The following is a 12,719-nucleotide window of genomic DNA, read 5'->3' as shown; positions in this document are numbered from 1 at the left end:
CCCAGCTCCTGGCCTTGTACAGAACACCCCAAGAGTCACACCATGTGCCTGAGAGCGCTGTCCAAACACTTCTTGAACTCTGTCAGGCTGGTGCTGTGATCACTGCCCTGGAGAGCCTGTTCAGTGCCCAGCCACCCTCTGAGAGAGGAACCTTTCCCTAATACCCAAACTAAACCTCTCCTGACACAACTTAAGGCCATTCCCTTGGGTCCTGTCACTGGTCACACAGAGCAGAGATCAGTGCCTGCCCCTCTGCTTCCCCTCACGAGGAAGTTGTAACTGCAAAGAGGTCTCCCCTCAGTCTCCTCCAGGCTGAGGTAGTTCTTGAAGTCAAAAAAAAAGGAACTGGAGTGTGTGTAATGCCCTAGTGTTCTAGTCATCTTCAGATGCCAAGGGAATGAAATGACACGCCCCTTAAAGGTTTGAGATTTGAGCAGTGTCACTGGAAACAAGGGCAGCTGCCAACTTGTTAAAGGTCTGCAGATTAAGTGCAGCACAGAGCTGTCGGCTGCTCTTTCCACAGCTATGAAGCCCTGGCTGGAAACCTGATCCTGCTTCACTCTGTGCTCGATCCCTCTGCAATCTGACTCCACTGCAGCGAGTGCACTTCTGATTTTAACCCTTAGGACCAAGCTACTGCCCCCTGAGTTAGCTGTGATTTTACACAGGAGCTCTACTGAACTGAGTACAAGACTGCCAGGTAGTTCAGGCTTAAATCAGGGCAGGGGTGGAAGCACAGCTGACCTATGCTCTGGTCTGTCAGTGCCCAGGCTGGATCTTGTAGCCTAAAAAAAGATGTATTTGCTGAATGGAAATGCAGCCTAAGTTAATTGATGTACCAGCAAAACACAAAACAAGACAAGCTTGTGCTGGGGTGGGGGAAGAGGAAGTAAATGGACTTTTTATAGTTCAGGGCACTAGTTAGTACACTAAGGGAGGCATCAATAATATAACATTGGGCTAAGATTGAAACTGGTTGCATACAGAATATGGGAGATCAAACTCATGCCTTGTATATAAAACCTCTGTTTTATTTACATCAGTAAAAAATAAATGTTAAAATTGAGCCTGGTCTTATAAAACAACTGTATTCCAGAAATGTTGTATTTGTGAAAAATGGAACTGTTGACAAAAAAGCCTGTTAAAAAATTAACTTTTTTTTAAAAAGTGGTGAGGCGAACTATCATTTCCTGCATACTAGAGTTACTCTCAATTTCATGCTTGCAGTATGAATTGAAGGTAAACACATTTTTTGCAAGAGTCCTGTACATTAACTGGACTAAAGAGAATCTCTTAACTACATGTAATCATGAGTTCATGTTACAAACTTGCAGAACACTCCTCCAGAAGCTGTGTCCTGTGTAGAATGAGCAGTTTGCTGCAGCATCCTTTGGGCAGCACCAGAATCCTTCAACAGCTACAGTCTTTACGTGGGATTGTGTTTGCAAGGAACCTCCTGATGACCACAGCCTCAGTCAGAGCCGGGAGAGATGAAGTGCTGGGATGCCAGGTCATGCACACGTCTTCAGGGGAGCCTGGTTTTGGGGAAAGAGGCTTTGGCTGACTCCATGTCCAGAGAGCACACGTGGGAGGAGGTTTCCAGCTTGACTGCTGAAGTGAAGTGTTGCCCCATGTGCTGCTCTAGCAGAATCTGCTGCTTGAGGGATGTAAATAAATACCTTCTCTTATTCCCCATCATGAGTGCTGGGAAATTTCAGCATGAAGCCATAAAGATATGAACTGATTGTAGTAGCTGAGGAGGAGAAGCTGTCCTCCCACTCTGCTCTGTTTTCCTCTGCAAAGCTGCGTTTAGGCATGCAAAGTGCCAGTGTCCTGCTGTCGTGTTTCTGGTTTGCTTCTGTTCTGGGGGGTTACTGCCAGCAGAACAAACCAACCCAAAATGCATGTAAAAATGCATTTGTATTCTTAGGAGGAGGAGAACTGCACTTCTGATGAGGGGGAAGACTCACTTGTGGAGTTTACACTGCTGGCAAGCTTTGCAGTATCTCCCTGGTGATTTGCCAGCTTGATAGGGGATGGTGTGTCTGCCTGTATGATTACATGGTGGATTGGCTGATGTCTGTATGGGTATGGCTGCTTGGCCTCCTTAAGCTCACAAACCCCTGACCATCCAAAGTATCTATTCACTGCCAGTTGCTTCTCTATATTCAAACCCCCACTTTAAACATAACAATTAAGGTTTCCCTGGGTCTGTGGTGCAAAATGGCACTCTACTTGGTGAAAGATAGTTGTGGTTAAGGCACAGGACTAAAACTCAGGAGTTCAGCATCCAGAGGGTAACCCTGGTACTGGAGAAGATGAAGATCCGTTCCCCCGTGGTGAAGGTGGGCAGGAAGGGTAAAAATTCTGTGTGAAGGTGAAATTCCCAGACACCACCTTGATGAAAACAGTAGGAAAAATTTAAACTATTCCTAATGAAGTATGATACAAATTTTTTTTTAAGGGATCTTATTCTGTACTAAAGTTGTAGATGAAAACATGTCAAATGAAACTAAAACTACATTAATTAAAAATTGCATCTTAACCATGATGATATATTAGTTAGGAGTGAAAGATCCAGTAATTTTTGAGATTGCATTCCAGCGAATGCTATAAAAGCTTAGGATTAATTGACGATAAATAACTTGTGTTTTTATTAACAAGAATCTGTCTAGAATCTCCAGTGAAATTACAATAAATACCCTCAAATGGCATAAATCAGAAAAAAAAATAAAACTTTTTCAGGGAGAATAAGATTCTCTATGGTGGCATTTTTTCTTTTACAAAAAAAAAGAAAAAGAAACCCAAACAAAACCCCCAAATGTGTCCTTAGATGCCTTGTGATTTATAGTGTTGTTTGATGGGGCTATTGCAAAACTGCTCTAATCAGGATTAAGCCTTGTACCCTGGAAACTAGAGGTGATAAGATTATCTGGTAATCAAAGGTGATTTAGAAGATCAAAGCCTTTTTTGAGGGAGTTAGATCCCTAATTTTTTTTCTTTCAAAAGGGGTTGCTTTGTTTTAACTTGTGTATGACATTATTCCCTCCCTGCATGTTGATAAACACCTAGGGTGAAGATGTGGCTTTGCTGAAGCCATGGATGTTTAATTGCAGTAACACTCAGTTGGTTCAGGGTTTCACCTCCCTCCTGGAAAAGTCACAACAGTCCTTTTTACACAGACTGTGATGCCTGCTGAATAGATAACATCCTGAATAATGATAATTTGTGTTGGTTTTTAAACTCTTATCTAAACTGGGGAAAAAAGGACTTGGCTGTAGGTCCTGTCTTCATCAACCAAATTTGCCTCAGGCTCACCCAGCTACAAAGTGCTTCTTTTGCTCCATGTAGATCTCTGAGTAAAACCATGGAATGAAAGGAGGAGCAGCTGGCTGGTATTTCATTAGACTGTTGAGCCCAGTTTGGGGTTTTTGATGCAATGCCATCATATAGTCTCCTTGCAAGAGAAGATGGAGCCACGTTTTGGAGGCTTGGGTAAGGCTGTTTCCTCCCTCTGGGGCCTCTGGCCTTGCTCATGCCTCTGCCTCTGGGGGTGCTTCTGCTGTCAGTCCCTCTGCAGCCCCTGGCCCACGACGTAGAGCTCGGGGTGGGAAGCAGATCTGTTGGACTCTTTGGTTTCAGCAATGCCAGAGCTGTTCCAAGAGTCACCTGCTTTTCTAGGGCTCCTCTCCAAGCTGCAGAAGGAAAGATGCTTAAGTTAAGAGGCTAATGAACCGTGACTTTTTAAAACAGCACTGATTAGACCATGTTAACCCACAAAGTGCAAATGCTGCACGATACCCTGGCATTCCCCATCTCCTCCAGAATACACACTCTTTATGTGCACCACAATCCAGATTGTACTCTTGTCATGCCAAATGCACTGTACCCCTCCCAAACCTCGCTTGGGAAGAAAACATTTTGTATGTTTAACAGGGGATCAGTGTGAGACTGGGTTCCTTTGCAGATAAGGGCAGATTTGGGTGAAAAGTCTTGTTTCAGACTCCTGAAGGAAAGGAAAGGTCTTACCTCCGACGTGCATCTCCTTAGCCTGGTTACAGTGACTTCTGAGCATGCCAGCATGACTGTGGGAGGGGAATTCTGGTATTATAAATCTGCTACTCTCACTCTGGTGACAGGAACACTGAGACACAGAAAGTGTAAATGATGTTCCTGAGGTTGCTGTGGCACTCCCTACGGATACGGGGACTTTATGTATCAAGACTGATCATAGCAGTGGATCTAGTAATGAATATCTCACACCCTTTGCCTTCCTGCTGAAGTGTGTGAAGTGTGCCCTGTGTTGCTGCAGCTAATTCATGTGCCTGAAGCTCAACATGGGGATGTATTTCAGAGCTATCTGGGAATCATTACTGTATTTTAAGTATATAGACTGCTAAACTGAATGAGCTTTCAACTACAGACAAGCTGTTATATTCCTACTTTTAACTGCTAGGACTTTAATGATTTGAACTGCTAAATGAAGAGATTTGTGATACTTGTCCAGGCATGAAACTAATCCAGATTCAAATATCCCCCAGTTGCAGAGGGGCTCATTTGGGCTACTTGCTTTGAGCCTGATTCAGTCAACCCAATCCATTCTCAAGCCCTCATTGAACAGTATCTTAAAGATAATAGCATTTAATCTTCTCCCTCTGCTCTACCTCTTGGGAGAGGAGCAGTGTCAATGAAACAGTATTTTGTTAAAGTGTGTATCCAGAAAATGTGTTACAGATTAGCAGAATTTCTATGAGCAGAGCAATTGTACATTTTGTGCCTTACTGAGATGCCAATAATCGCTGATTGCTGTCAAATGACCAAGGTTAGAAACCAGCAAAGTTATCTCAGTCTATCCAACCACAGGCTGTTCAAATAGGAACCAGTTGTACTGACTTGAGAACTGAAGTTCTTGTCAGGTACCCTAAGAGTAAATGCAGAAGCTCCAGCTCCAGCCCTAGTTAGGGCTAATAATGTTTTAAGTCCTGATACTCCTTACAACATGGGATGGGCAGAAGACATGCTTGGAAAAAGAGTGGGTTTTGCCTTCTAGGACAGCAATGAGTGTGCAGGAGACACAGGAATCTGCACACAATGCTGACGTTTAATGCTCATCTATGCCAGCTGGCAAAATAAGATGGAAGTTACCTCTTTTTTGTGTGTGTGTTTCTGCTAAAAGGGGGTGTGTGGGAGAGGCAACTCAGCTGCCTCCTTTTGCTTGTACAAGCTTTTGCCAGATTATCTTGGGCAACCTACTTCTCAGCAAATGGATGTTTTAATTTGGTATGGGAAAAGTGGGGAGATATATATTTTATATCCCTGAGCTTGTGAGCATGGGAGAAACAGGATAATTCACTGGTCTTCAGAATGTTTTACCTATAAAAGATTGATGCTATCTCAGGTTTGACTCTGTGTCCTCTCCCTTCTACTAATGAAGCTGCTAATAACACAGAAAAATAACATAGGAAAACACCACACAGATCAAAAAAAAGGCATTGTTATAACTGGAAAGAAGAGGTAAAGCAAGGGAAGGAATGAAGGAAAGGAGACTGACAGCTGTGTGGTAATGGCTTGTGAATTTGAGACCACATGCAAGCCAACCTTGCTAGAATGAGGAGGTTTAGGTTTAGGTTTAGACATTTTGAGATGTTCCTCTGTCAGCTGGGTGAATTACAAAGCAAAGAAAGTCCTGGCTGTTTAATGAACTTGGAGGAGAAAGATGATCAGAAGGTGGTGGTTTGTCCACTAAGACACCTGCTAAAAGAGCAGGGCTCAGCTTCTGCACAGGGGGATGTGGTGCTTACAGCTGTGGCAACCACCCCAGTCCTCAGCAGGAGGAGAGGACCTGCAGTGATGTGAAGAGCTGTCAGAGCTTTTGCCATGTGCCACTCCCAAAATGGTCCTTCTCTGCCCATCAGCACATTGGCTGTGATATTCATTTTAGGCCATTCAATGCAAGGTCCGTAAAATTTACTCCAGGCAGCTTATTTGGGGTGTAAGAGAACACACAGTTGTGCATTGCATCTTAAATCAGTGTGTGGGGTAATTAATGGCCTAAATTTCCCTTTTGCTTATGTTGATATAAATTTGGCATAACTGACTAGTATTACTGTTGATGTTCATTGGGGTAAATGATAAGCTGAATTTGGCTCAGGATATGTTTCATTCTTCCAAAATACTTGTAGATCATAACACTAGGATATATGACTTTTTCATGAAAGGGATGATTTTATTTAGAGTGAGTTTCTTTTATATTACTCACTATATGCTGACAGAGTATGATAGAAAGATAATACACCCCATTGCAGTATAAATTAGCTAGCAATTTATAACAGACTGATTTTAAAATGCATCCATAAAACTGCCAGGGCTTTTGTCTTGCAAGGTTTTACTTAAAACCTCTTTTGAAAACATTTTTTTTCTGCTGGCAGGCACCAGAGTAGACAAAGCTGACTTCACACAGTACATAAAAACAACAGAAAACCCAGCAACACAGTACAGGAATTTTAGGAAATATTCAAATGTCAGACTGCAATGCAATGTTAGAACCAGGAATGCAAAATGGTTTGCATTTCCCAGTGTTTTTTACATGTTTTGTTCAGCACATTCCTCTACTGTCAGCGTGGGATACTCAGTCCTTGTTCTGTCTTTGGGGAGGGAATGCCTGGACATATGTCTTCAGTGCCCGTGACTGTCCCTGTGCTGACAGTGCACTGAGTGCAATTTCATCCTGTTGGGGTTGATCTTTCAATCCCTATCCCTCCTCATGGGAATGAGTCATGTGACTGCAGCTCTTCTGGGGCAAGAGCAAAAATACTGCTCACGTGTGGAAAGGTTACCGGAGAAGCTTAAAGCTTAACTGACTTACACATCCTAAGAGTTTAAGAAACTAGAATAACAACACTGTACTTCCAGGCTGTTACACATCTTTGAGTATTCCCAAATACCCACTTCTATTTCCTGGGTGGTTTTATGATTTTTTTTTTTTTTTTAGGTGATGGACAAAATTTAAAGCTAAGCCCATTTTTTTAATAACAGGCCACCAATCTTTGCAGACATGGAATTGGCGTGTGTTTGATGCTTTGATTTATTTTTCAGAGCAATGAATCTCCAGTAGCCATGGGATGCTTTTCCACTTTGAAAATTGGGCTTGGGCTGTGCACCCATCAGAGTTGAAATCAGCACCCACGTCTGAAAGTGTGCACAAGAAGCTTGTAATTCCAGCCTATAATTATGTCCACACAGATCCTTTCCTACACATTATCTGTTTCTCATTCTTGCCAGCTGACTTGAAACATTCTCCCACAGCTTTCAGCTGAACAGTTTATACTGGATTAGAGGCTGATGATAGAACAACACCCCTTTTCTTGGCTCAAGCCTATCTTCTCATGAATATTTATGTTTATAACCTGAGGGCTACTTCAGAGCTTTTAAGAATTGAATGTGGAAGCCCTTTGCCCCCACACAGATGAGGGGAGTTCTGTGCCATGAAACCAGCACTGAATTTTCCCTGAGCTGCCTGTCACAGCTTATGTGTAAGGGTAGGGCTTGAGCAAGCCATGGAGAATTAACTCTTCCCTTCATTCAGACTGGTAGTCTACTGAAATCTGAGGCAAGAAAATAGAACAGATCATTTCAGTTGGAAAGGATGGTCATAGAGTGCTATCTTTGCCCAGCCATGTCTTCTAAACAGGAACAGGGCTCCTTTCTGGGAAACCTCTTAACAACATTGAATTCCCATCAGAAGTTTAGAAAGCCAACACAGTGCTGTAGGTCTGTGGATACAAAAATGCTGCTAGCAAGGATTTTCTTGCTATTTTTTAAGTCTATGAGAGACTTTTCGCTCTCACAGAGATAGTAGCAGAGTTCTGTAAACAATGAAACACCTGCAACCTTGAAAAGTCTTGTTTATAGTACAGTAGAAAAATATTTTGACAATGGATGTTTTAGGATTTTAGCCAATCACCCCCAAGGGGTGGCTGATCCTTGTCCAATTAGACTATGAAAAAAAAGTCTATAAAAGAGTTTGTAAAATAATTACATAAATCAATCTTGCTGCACAATTCCTGCCTGCTGGATCTTCTCTTCTCCTCCTCCCTATGGCTGCGGGACATGGTGATATACCCTAGGGCATTTTAATATAGGTTCACTTTCCTGGCATGAAGTTTCTTACCTTGCTTGGTTAAGTGCAGGTTCGCTGCTGGCTGTTAGAGGAGCTGGAAGATGAAGCTGGACCCCTGGTCGGCGGTCAGAGAAACTTCTCCTTACGAACGGCTGAGCATTGGTGGTGCTCAGGGATGGCTTTCTGGTCCGGTCTGCGGGCTGCCGGAACAGCAGACTGCTCTTTTGGGGATGTGATGCAGCTTCAGGCTGGCTGGTCACCTCAGGAGTGCATGTGGTGGGTACCAGTGGAGGTCTGGCTTCAAATAAGGAAGAGGTGGCTGGGCAAAATATGGAACGGACATTGCTGCCCCTCTTGGAGGAGGAGAGCTGGTGCTCATCCCCAGCATCCAGCCCAGCTCTTGGCCCCTTGTAGGAGTGAGATGGGGAGGCTGGTGGGGAGGAGGTGGTGGAGAATGGAGCATGGGAGCCTGCCAGCCGCTGTGCTGTTGGTGAGCTTTGCTTGTGCCCCACAGGAGGGCTGAGTGGTTTTCGCTGTGGTGGCGGTGAGGGCAGCTTCTTCTGCAAGGGTGGGCTGGGCACCCTGGGGCTAGAGGGGGGACTGGGTTTCCTCTGCATGGTGGGTGAGCTCGGTTGCGTGTTGCTAAAAGCCTGCAGAGAGTGTCTGTGATGTGCTGGGGGTCTGAAAAGCCGTTTCTCAGTTGGTGAAGAAGGAGGAGTTCTTGTTGGAGAGACCCTCCTGGCAAACGGTGAGCCTTTTTCATTGCTCCGGAGTGAATCAGGAGAGCCGTGCTTCTGGCATGGCACGGAAGTCGCCGGTGGATTGGGCCCCTTGCTCTCTGAGCTGTTGCTGTGTGGGTTTGAAACCCCACTGGGATTTTGAAGAGGAATAATTTTATGAGTTTGCTTGTATAAATCCGCAGCCTCTTTCCTCTGGGTTGCTAATATCTCCTCCTGGCTAGGGATGTGCACGTTGGTAGGGTTCAGCTCCAGGGAGTACCTCTGCAGTTTCTCATCCCCTGCTCTGCCATTCCTTAGATCTTTATTAGTTGCCGCACTGGGGCCACTGATATTTTTACTTGGCAATAAGTCAATGGACTGAAGGGAGGCTTTCATTTTTGGGGAAACTTGTGATCTCTTAGCAGCATGCAATTCTGGTTTGGTGGTCTTTTTGACATCTTCTGAAGAGTTTCCTTCTATTCTTGCAGTTTCTTCAGGCTCTGATAAATTCTCGGAAGAAGTGTCCATTAACATTTCAGGTGGTGGTGGTGGCAGGTTCTCAGTGTCTTCATCAGTCTCTTCCTTTGTGTCCTTCTTGCTTAATTCTGCAGGTGGTGCAGGAAGAAAGGCATTTGGAAAGCTAGAAGAAACATCACTGGTGTTTGTGTCTTCTACTGGTGAAATACGATGCTTAAGATTTAAAGGTGCCAGGCCTCTCTGAAAGGGAATGGTGGGTGGGATGACTGGAAGTCCAAATTTTCTGATGCACTTTATTGGTCCTAAGGATCTTAGAGGTGTGGCTTTTGCAAGATCGTCAGTAGGACTGAAGGTTTCAATAAGTTTTTTGACAGACTGCCGGGGGGTACAGCTGCTGCCACTGACCATTTGTGCTCCAGGAGGCTCATTTTCTTTGTCTCCTGATGTCTCCTGGGTAGGCACAGTAGCTCTTACAGGCTTCCTGCCTCTCTTTTCGTTCAGTGGACAGGCAGGATTTTGATCAGATGTGAACAAAGGGACTTTATCCTGGTTAGGTAGGATGCTGAAATTTTTTGAGAGGCCTGCCTTCAGTTTGCGGGAGGACCTAGATGTAATTTGCTCATCCTGTAAATAAGGTGCTGTTCTTGATTTCCAAAGCTCCAGGTTGTTAACTATATCCTTTCCATACAACATTTCCAGCCTTTTGCTGAGCTCCTTTTGAGTCCTCTGAAGCTCTAGGAGAGTTGGGTCCTCTGCCTGGCTTCTGAGGGACTCCTCTGACCGGGACCGTCGTTGTTTCCCAAATGTTCTCTGTCTGCCTGTTGCCGTACTGGGCCTTTTTGCTACGACTGCTCTTCCACTCTCATCCTCTACCCATTCTTTACGCCTGGATTTAGCTGGGACGAACTTGATTTTTTCACTGATGGCATCTTTCATCTTCAAAATGATTTCTTCTGTATCTACATTCTCTGTCCTCTTGATGGACTGCCTTTGCACATTATCAGTGAGTGCAGGTGAAGACAGGGACCTCCTTGGCAGAGCATCCTTCCCCGTTTCTGATAAACTTGTGTTGTCATCATCTTCCCCCAGTGTGCTCTCTTCTTCATCATCATCATCCTCCTCATCCTCATCAGAAGGAAAATCTGCTGATTCACAGATTTTGAAATGTTCACCTTCCTGAGTAGAATCGGAGGAGTTGTAGGAACAGCTTTTGCTCAAGCCTGCATATTGGGGCATGGCAGAAGTGCCTTCTGGTACTCCACCCTGACAAGAAGTCGCTTCCCTATTTTGCAGGGATGAATGAAATTCGTCTTTAAAATGCCTTCCAAGTGCAGAGCCATGGGATGCAGCTGTGCCCACTGACGCCGTCCCACCATTCACACGCTCCGCTGTTCTGGCATGCTTTTGGGATGGATGTCCGTGTGCACAGGAATCACTTGGTTGTCCTCCATGCTGGCTAACAGCACTGAACTCTCTGAGGGATTCATTGTCCACACCAATGCCACTGTCCTCAGAACACAGAGTCCTGTCATCACTGTGGGACTGAGAGAGTCCCACAGTTGAGGCTTCAAGCAGCTTTACCGTCCGCAGCAGGTGCTCATCAAAGCTTTGCTTTGCTTTCAGTTTGCCTTCCAAGTTGCTCACAGCAGACTGCAGGTAGCTGCATGTCTCCTGCAGGGCATTGGAGGTGAGGGAGGCCAGCATCCCACTCACCAGCTGCATTTTGTTGACCGTGTACTGCAGCAGTTGTTGCAGAAGGTCAGGGTGCTCCTTCAAATCGTCTTTTTCTGCTGGCCATGCCAGATTCCCACCTACATCTTTGAGAAGATTTTCTCCGTCATTGGCAATTTCTTCCAAGAGCTGGTTGATTTCATCGAAGCGAAGCACAAGGAAGCTGATCATCTGCTGTAGGAAGAGCTGAGTTTGGGTGGCCTGGTTGGCCATGTGCAGAATAGTTTCATACTTGGAGAGGTTGGGATTTAAGTAGGCGTACGCACTCTGGTGAGCCTTGACAAGCAGTTCTGGGAAGTCAACCTTCTTCTCTGTCTCGCATGGGGCCAGAATGGACTTTTCTTTACTTTTGTTAGGTTGACCTTGCTTTGCCAGCTTATGGGTTTTTTTCTTCTTTTCTTTCTTTGGGATTTGCTTTGTGTTGCTTTCATTCTTGTCATCCCAGACAAATGCCGATGCTTCTGATTTGCAGGAGGTTTGCTTTCTGATCTCTATGGACTCAGTGATGTGCTTTTGAGACTCAATCAGTTCAGACATAACGACTTCAGCATCTGTAGCTGTCCTCTCAATTTTCTTGTCTTCCCTGGAAATATGGGAATCTGAATGAGCCTTGGAAGATAACTGCAAATTATCATTTTTGTCTTGCTCTGACAGTCTATCCTCCTCTTCTTCCAGGTAATCCTTCCTCTGGATCCCATATTCATGAATTTTGTAGCAAGATGAACTTTTAACCAGCAGAGGGATTCCTTTATCTCTTGAATCAATCGGCAAAACACTTTTAGGTTTATTCAAAGCCTTAAGACCACTTCTTGCAGCAGTCTCCCTGTGAGAAGGTGTGCAGCCCATCCTTTCTTCGTCTTTATTTTCAATTAAAAATCCAGAAGAACTAGGGAAAAAACAAGTAAAAATGAAACTCACTGTGTCTTCCTGAGCTGCAGACTGGCTTGTTTATCAGGAGTTTTCCATCATGATCCCAGTTTTGTTGTCAGTTTTCTTTGCTGTGTGCCTTGAAATCCCATGTGTTTATTGCATAGGATCCACTCTTGAAGTTGTGCCCTGTCCCATAGTACAGTACACTTGGGTTTTCTTCTTCGATTCAAAAAAAGGAGTGTGAGAGCTTGGCTGGATTTAGAGCTAATGGATTAGGAGCACTTGTGTACCTCACTTCTGCCTTGACAGATGTCCTCTGCAAATAAGATTTTAAGCTCATTAGGGTAAGCAGGCTCCAGCCAGTCAGCACCAGTGTTGTATTTATAAAGGCAGATTCTTTTTCTGTGCTGTATAGGGGGGCAGAAGGACTTGGTACCTGTCCCTCCTTTTTTCCCTTGTTGCAAAAACATAACATACAATTGAATGCAGAGATCCAAAGGAAGAGACTGTGCTTTGAAGCCTTTTTGAAGGGAAACTATTTGAACATGGCATGTAAACATCATTAGATACTCCTTAACTAAGAGAAAGGTGACCTTGACCATGGATGCACCCGCTGGAGAGTAAAAGACAGGAAATCAAATGGGTCAGAAATGCCTGTTAAGACTTTTGCCTTGGGAGTCTTCAAAATTTTCCCCTACTTGCAAGTGACAAGCTGTTTACTTTTTCCTTCTAAGACTTCCAAACAAGATTTCGGGGTTTTTTTCCTTTCTCTCAGGTGATCATTCTTGAAATTTTTTTTTTTT

General features: G+C 44.3%; 1 protein-coding gene across 1 annotated transcript; it reads right to left on the bottom strand.

Moving 5' to 3' along the window:
• Positions 1–1,010: 1,010 nt before the first annotated feature.
• PCARE (photoreceptor cilium actin regulator) lies at positions 1,011–12,211 on the bottom strand. The gene is made up of 2 exons (XM_042051757.1): positions 8,171–12,211; positions 1,011–3,695 (listed from the first exon to the last, which is right to left on the bottom strand). Exons 1-2 carry the CDS (start codon positions 11,890–11,892, stop codon positions 3,566–3,568), a joined length of 3,852 nt encoding a protein of 1,283 aa, XP_041907691.1. The 5' UTR covers positions 11,893–12,211; the 3' UTR covers positions 1,011–3,565.
• Positions 12,212–12,719: the final 508 nt, after the last annotated feature.

Source organism: Corvus kubaryi, unplaced genomic scaffold (assembly GCF_017639235.1).
Source record: "Corvus kubaryi isolate FWS band 111438036 unplaced genomic scaffold, C.kubaryi_AGA036_p1.0 76, whole genome shotgun sequence".
Taxonomy (NCBI): Eukaryota; Metazoa; Chordata; class Aves; order Passeriformes; family Corvidae; genus Corvus; species Corvus kubaryi.
Note: the sequence above shows the minus strand (reverse complement) of the source record. Positions and strands in the feature narration are given on the sequence as shown.